Genomic DNA, 7,690 nt, shown 5'->3' with positions numbered 1-7,690 from the left:
GAGAGATTCCTGTAATTTGGATGATAACTGTAGTATTGCAATCGTATTTACAGTAGTGTGGCGGTACTCAACTCAATTTGCTGGATCCGTGGTGCTTGGATGGGCGTATCTAAAGAAACAGTTATTAAATTTGTTAACTGAGGAATCGAGACGACACCTTGAAGTCCTTCGCACTGAACTGTGAGACGTTAGTGTTTTTAGTGATTTCCATAATGTGTTGGAAGTCCACGATTGTATTCCTGAAACAGCTGATGGATTGTTACAAGAAGTGATTTCTTCAGAAGAATGATTGTTTTCAGAAGAAGAAGAAGAATGATTTTTGTCCCCAAGCGACCCCCTACTCATCAAAAACCTGAGCAGTATATTAATGAGTTGTAACGTTATGCGTTTGCGTTTAACCAACCAGAGTTTATTGAAACTCTATTTGGAGTACGTAGGGAAATTGTATCAAAATGAGCACATGCAAAAGTCGAAAAATGAGACAGTCTTGTAACTGATCATTTCGCTAAGGATTAAGGGGTGAGTACTTAACAGTACAATATGCAAAATAAAACATAAGACAACACTGCAATGCTTTTTCAACTTTTAGTAGGCATGGCATTCAGGGTACTGTACAGTATAACAAATTCTAAGATCCAGATTTTTATAATGCATATGCAGTACACACTAGCTCAGAGTTTTTTCTTTCCTTTACTGTCGGTGTACTTCTGAAATATTGTACACTCAGCTTGTATATTAGACACTACATTGGACACATGTTTAAGGAACTGTAGGTGTCTAACTTAGAGGGGTTTCATTGTATGCCAATGCACTGTAAATTAGAATATAAATTGCATACAAGGCCTCAGACAAGGGAAAGTACGCAGTATCGAACACTTGTACTAACATAACGAAGTATTATTAAAATATCCTTATCACTCACTGTATAAAGGCTGTTGTATTCAAGGCTAGTCGAACAGTATAAATACGTAGGTGTTGTTGATATCAATCAGTCTGGAAGCACGTAGCTAGCAGACTTCAATAAACATGGCAGCCAAATTCAGTCTGAACTTCCTCCTGATTGCTTGTGTGGCAGCAGTGGTAAGTTCTTCATTAGTTTCGTCATCTGTCCGTCATCTGGGTGATTTCTAGTTATAACTAAACAACAAATCGTTCAGTGTGTTTCAGTTAGATAACTTCATTGCTCATAGATAATTACACTTAAACACTCAGTGTAAATAAAGTGTGCGTAATTTTACAGCCACTAGAACAGAAACAATAATCTTACATGTAGATGAGATTAATACTACTGATAATATACAACAAAAATAATATAGAGTTAGAATCTTGGGCAATATGCAAATAATGTAAGATAAATGCGTAAAATAAAGGACTAAAATAAAAGTAAGAATCTCTGGGCAGATGTAGGAGAATTAATACAATAAAAATATAAAGTATCCCACACTTCGCTAATAATAACGTATTTAAACTTCTTACAAACCAAAGTAAAAGTTATCGTGGTTCGATCTACAATGCTGTGTCCCACTCACTACAGAAGCCGGTATTCCTTTAATAAATTCAATACCAATAAAGATATTGCAACAAAATTTGAACAGGACTCACCGAATGTATTGTTGTTCAAATTAGGCGCTAAACACAATTCTCTCTCAGTGAGTGTATTCTTGTTCATATTTCGTTGCAATATATTCAGTAGTGTTTGCATTATTGAGGAAAAGCCAGGCATGTCTCATTCATACTTCCCACCCACTGTAAAGCTAGACACCGGGCGAGTTGGCCGTACAGTTAGGAGCGCGCAAGTGTGAACTTGCATCCGGGAGACAGTGGGTTCGAACCCCACTGTCGGCAGCCCTGAAGATGGTTTTCCATGGATTCTCATTTTCACACCAGGCAATTAATTAATTAAGGCCATGGCCGCTTCTTTCCCATTCCTAGGCCTTTCTTATCCCATCGTCGCCATAAGACCTACCTGTGTCGGTGCGACGTTTGTATATTGCGTCCCTAATGTCGTGGGGTAGGTCATCCCATCAGCTCGAGGCGGTGACCGTGAACAGCAACGCTGTCACTCATATAGAGTCTGGAAAGCAGATATATCTTCTGCGTTCAAGTATTCATCCTTTAACAGAATTACTGAACACTTGAAAAATTCAATCGTGAACATTAATTCCGACTGTTCAAGTCTTCAAACAGTAAGGCTTCGAAAAGAGTTGCCATAACTAGCATAATCTAGTATTTTAAGGACTTCGGTACACAGAGATAATTTACTCAAACTTGCCATTTTATCTTTATACAGGCACATTTATTGATCTTCACGAATCCCTTTCTGACGAGCGTAATACTATTTAGCTCATACTGAGGCTGGTTTCGCGGTCTACTGTAGGTTAGAGAACCTATCTCTTACCAGGAGGTCTTGGGTTCGATTCCAAGCCAGATCAGGGACTTATACCTTCATCTGAGGGCTGGCTCGCTGTCCAATCAAACTTCTTGAGAACAATCGATAAGCTATCGATGGTGAGAGAACAACACCGGTGTAGAAAGCACAGAGGGTCCGTCAAGCCACCACGCCTCGGCTCCTAATCTACAGAACTGAACAGGGGGCGCTTAATAGGCCAACGCCCATGAAGGCTGTAGGGCCATAGTGTACTGTTTCGTTTCTTACTCAGCTATTCCTTTTAAAAGTAATAGTTTAAGCTATCTGTGTTACTGCATGCATATCCTCTCCCTCTGTATCTGGTAGATGGGTACAATTTCTCCCTGGAGTGAGACAAGAGTGCCTAGAATCTCAAGTCTTTTGTAAAACTATCCACTTTACCCTCTCTCCTCCATGAAGAACAGCAGTTCTTAATCGCGCAAACGCCATTAAGTGTTGAGACAATCAGAACTACTGTAAGCTAGATGTCAGACGTAATTGTTGCGTTATGGTGAGAAGCTCTCTGATAAGGCGCTGAAGTACTGATATTGTTACATCAGATTATTTAATCAAAAAATTATCTATTAATTCATTATTATTAAGCCCAATATTCGTACATAATGGAATAAGTATAACTTATACAAATGTGATTGCTCTTTCATCAGTCCTTGACAAATGTACTAAAAAGAAAGCGTTTTGTTGATGCAGTTCGTTAGATTGCACTGGGAACAAGGCATGCCACAGAAATATTGATGAAACCTTAGGTGGAATTCAGACCCACTCCTCTAAGTCCGTTACTGTTACTGAATAATAATTGCAAGCTCAATAATAGTTACACTAGAAATCAATATCGCTTCAAACCTCCATCAGTACAGAATTCCAGTTATCCGTTCTTGTCTAAAAAAAAACAAACACCTATATCCTACTTTTAAATAATACACATTGTTATGATGTTTATTATTATTATTTTTCTGCTAGTGGCTTTACGTCGCACCGACGCTGATAGGTATTATGGCGACGAATATAATAATAATTATTATATAATTCACAATTTTACAATTGGGTTTATGTGTTTCTTAGGTACAATATACATGGTAGAGGTACTATATTGTGCATACGTAAATATTATCCATACTTACTGATATATACTTACAATGTTGAGAAATAAATTTGAGATATATTTTTAGAATATTTATTACACATAAACAGTCAAAACGATTTTCATTAGTCCTCTGTATATGGAGGGTGGTTCATGCCAATAAACTGCTTTACTGTACGGCAAGTGGCCAGGCTTGCTGCTTTTTGTAATTCTCTGTAAGTGTGGGGGTGGAGATTATGTGCTTCAGTGCTCCTGTGTAGTGTCTTTGGTTAAATACCATTACATCCAAACACTACTGGAATGATGATAACATTGTGGAGTTTCCACATGCTTTTTATTTCTGTGGCCAGATCTGAATACTTGGATGTCTTCTCTGTATGTGTTGATTGGAGGTTTGTGAGGATTAGGGCAGACTATATCAATTATGAAGCAGATTTTCGTGTTTTTATCTACAAAAGTTATACCTGGTCTATTGAAGATATTCGTTTTGTCAGTGATGATACTTACATCCCAGTAAAGCTTGTAATTTTCACTTTACAAGACTGATTGGGGTTTGTATTTCCCATATGCTGTAGGTTATTTTGCCGGGCTAATTCCTGGTGAATAATTTTTGCAATTTGGTTGTGTCTGTACTTGTTGTCTGTATTCGCCATTAATCGACAACCTGAGGTGATGTGCTGGATGGTTTGTGGAGATGTATTCCATCGTCGGCATTGATCTCAATAGACAGATGGATCATGCAGTATATGCTTTCTGAAGCTCCTTGTGGCAATGACTTGATCTTGTATCACGAACATGAAGCCTTCTGTTTGTGTGTATATACCTGAGTGTGTCAGGAATAATAATAATAATTAATAATAATAATAATTATATTATATTATATATATTATTATTATTATTATTATTATTATTATTATTATTATTATTATTATTATTATTATTATTATTATTATTATTGTACCACCTATTATCACTGGCAAACCCATAAGAAGGTGCGGCCCCATAGGATCTGGACTACACGGGGATAGGAAACCACCCAGAAGGCGAAAACACTTGATATCCTTTGGAAATCAGCTAAACAAAGTTTATTTAACAAGATAGATGAACACCGAAAAGAGTAAGGAAGATTAAATGTCAACATCACTGAGGATACGTTGGCACATGCCCTATACTAAATCACAGGGGACCAGCCCTGTTCAGAATTCAACACCAAGGAACTAAAACACAATAGATAATTCTAGATTAAGAAGAAGAAGAAGTATCTCTATTATTATAGCTCCTACAGTAAAATGTGACGGACATAAAAGTATGGGAATTCAATTTTTCTAGTTGCTGTTATTTACATTTTTTAGATAGGGCTAATAATTGCAGAAATACTACGAAGCTTATGAACATTGCATTAATCAGGAATATCTCTTTTGTTATGCCTCACATAGTAGAATGCATCAAATGTTAAATATCGAAATATTATCTTTTGCGCAAATTTTAATATATACTGATTAAGTCATTTTAACCGAGAAATTTGACATTTTATCTTTTAGCTTCATTAATATAGCTACACCACTTTATAGTAATGAAAAAATATATCGGTTCGTTCCTTTGGTTTTCAAAATCAAAAACGATGATGATGATGATGATGATGATGATGATGACGATGATGACGATGATTAAAAAGCCTGAATATTAAGTGTTGTTTGATGTAATATTCTGAATTGGTGAAATAAAATTATGGTTCCCTTCCAGTACATTAATTTTTTGATTATTTAAAGTTTGTTTTTCGAGGATCAACCCAGACTTCCACATGCAATGTGTCTCCTGGGTCGACTGGGTGCGCCGTTCCGTGCATCTTACTTAGACTGCCAGTACGCATGTCGCGAAGGTTAGAGGGCAGCTGTCGTTTACCAATTACAAACTTTCATCTTTTTACCTAATGGTATATACAGTAGTTGTTTGTTCCACCGCGAGTACTTTTTTCAATGTAAATGTTTAAAATTTGTATTATTTTCGTGTCGCTCAGTTTCTCAAATTGATCTCTATGCATTGAACCTACAGATGTGCGGATGCAAGGTAGTTTTAGCGAGATGTCACGTTCTCCGAGAGAGTGTCTCGTTTCATACGACCATAAACCAAATAGTATACGTAAATTTCACTTAAATGCCATGTAGTGTAGGTCATTCTCCTTATTTTCAGCTGGTGCATGGCAGATCAGTGAGTGTCCGTCAGGCTGAAAGTGATGGTAGCTCAACAATTTCTTCATCCTCAGTTGCACCAGATGAGTCCTCTCCGGTCACCGTAAGTTCTGCTACCGAAGCTGCTGTTTCCAGCTCCGCGGATGGTTCCTCTACTGCTGCTGACGCTGCTGCTAGTTTCGCTGTCAGTTCCTCCACTGGTGCTGATGCTGCTCCTAGTTCCAGTGCCGGTGCTTCTGCTGCTGCTGATGATGATGCTACTGCTAGTTCCACCGCCAGTTCTTCTACTGTTGCTGCTAGTTCCTCTTCGAGCGCAACAAGCGCGGAGAAGGCTGCTGCTTCCTCTACTCAGGCCAGTAGCAGTACCGAAGCTGCTACTAGCTCAAGTACTGCTGCTACCTCCACTAGCACGTCTGAGAAAGCCGTCTCTACCACCACAACTCCTAAGCCCACAACCCAAGCTGCTGCAACCACAACTGATAAAGCCACAACCCAGGCTGCCACAACTGCAACTGCCAAAGCCACAACCCAGGCTGCCACAACCACAACTGCTAAAGCCACCACCAAGGCTTCTGCGACCACAACTGCCAAAGCCACAACGAAGGCTGCTGCGACCACAACTGCTAAAACCGTCACCAAGGCCGCTACGACTGCGAAAGCCCCGTCAACAACCCGCAAGGCAACGACTCTTAGGCCCAACACCACCCCAATGAACATGTTCGACAGGGTTGCTGATGATATCGTGGGTACAGTGGATCGGGTTATTCAGTCAACAGCAAACACAGCTAGGCAAGGTGCCAACTTTGGGCAGGCTGCTATCCAAACAGGAATGGATATGGCTTTTGCTCCCTGGAGGTTTTTCGGAAATCTGTTTGGTTAACCAAATTTTATTTTACATACAGTATAAACTACCTTATTCTCTCCAAAATTCACTCATGAGTGAAACAGTCCCTTAAATCCTCGATAGTTAAAGTAATAAAGATCTATATTTTTATAAGAAAATCATTACCAAGGTATGAAATAACTAAGCACTCTTCTTACCATAACATTTTTACCATAATAAAATACGTCAACACTGAAGTATTTGTATAAATTTTTATTATCTGTCTCACCTGCTAGATATGTATCCCCATCGAAAACCATTACTTAGTTTTCATTCATTCATCGTTACGGGTATGCATGTGTCATTCTGTCGTTTTGTCCCCCAGACTAACGCTTTTTTTAAATTGCGCTTGCACGAAAGGTCCTTAAATCTTTGACTTCTCCTCTCTGGCTCTTCCACTGAGGTATTTCGTGGCTTGGTAACTTGTTTCAAGGCTGCATCCCTCATTCCCTCGATTTTCTTCCTAAAGACCGACCATTGCAGTATGTCATCCTCTTCATCACCTATTTGCTGTTCTTGGGTACGTCTTTCCAGCACAGAAATTGGATTTTCCATTTTCCTTGTAGGGACAGAACCACATGAGCCAACCTCTTGGGGTTCATTCTGTTGAAATGTCCTTACAAAATTGTCTCCATATCTCATAGTAGTTATAATATTATATTGCTATTATTAGCGATGATTATGATTATCATCATGATAATGAAATTGTACATCTGAGAGCTTATTCGCGAGATCGAATTCCTACCCAATCGGTTGACATTTAACAAACCAAGGGCCAAACCAGTCATACTGATGGACGAACTGCTTCTTCAACATCAAATTGCCTACACATAGGGTCTCTCATATAAAATAAGAACGTCGAAGAGGCGTTTTTTCGATACGTAAGCTGCAGTATGGGAGGCGCGAATATATTTCTTATACGTGTTCGACCTGGCAAGCATCAGTCGCCAGTCTAGATCTCAGCAGTTAACATGTTGAGACAGTTATCATTGCAACACCATATTTTCGTATGTAAAAGTTCTGGTTTCATCTTCATGGTCGTGTGAATAATAATAAATCTGACTATAAGTGTGTAGAAAATCCTAATGGTGTTCATGAAGTACCTTGTTGTG

General features: G+C 38.7%; 1 protein-coding gene across 1 annotated transcript; it reads left to right on the top strand.

Moving 5' to 3' along the window:
• Nucleotides 1–923: 923 nt before the first annotated feature.
• LOC136857685 (spore coat protein SP96-like) lies at nt 924–6,775 on the top strand. The gene is made up of 2 exons (XM_067136537.2): nt 924–1,080; nt 5,697–6,775. The coding sequence occupies exons 1-2, from the start codon at nt 1,027–1,029 to the stop codon at nt 6,573–6,575; spliced, it is 933 nt and encodes a 310-aa protein (XP_066992638.2). The 5' UTR covers nt 924–1,026; the 3' UTR covers nt 6,576–6,775.
• Nucleotides 6,776–7,690: the final 915 nt, after the last annotated feature.

This window comes from Anabrus simplex, chromosome 1 (genome assembly GCF_040414725.1).
Source record: "Anabrus simplex isolate iqAnaSimp1 chromosome 1, ASM4041472v1, whole genome shotgun sequence".
Lineage (NCBI taxonomy): Eukaryota > Metazoa > Arthropoda > Insecta > Orthoptera > Tettigoniidae > Anabrus > Anabrus simplex.
This window is presented reverse-complemented; position numbering and strand designations above follow the sequence as displayed.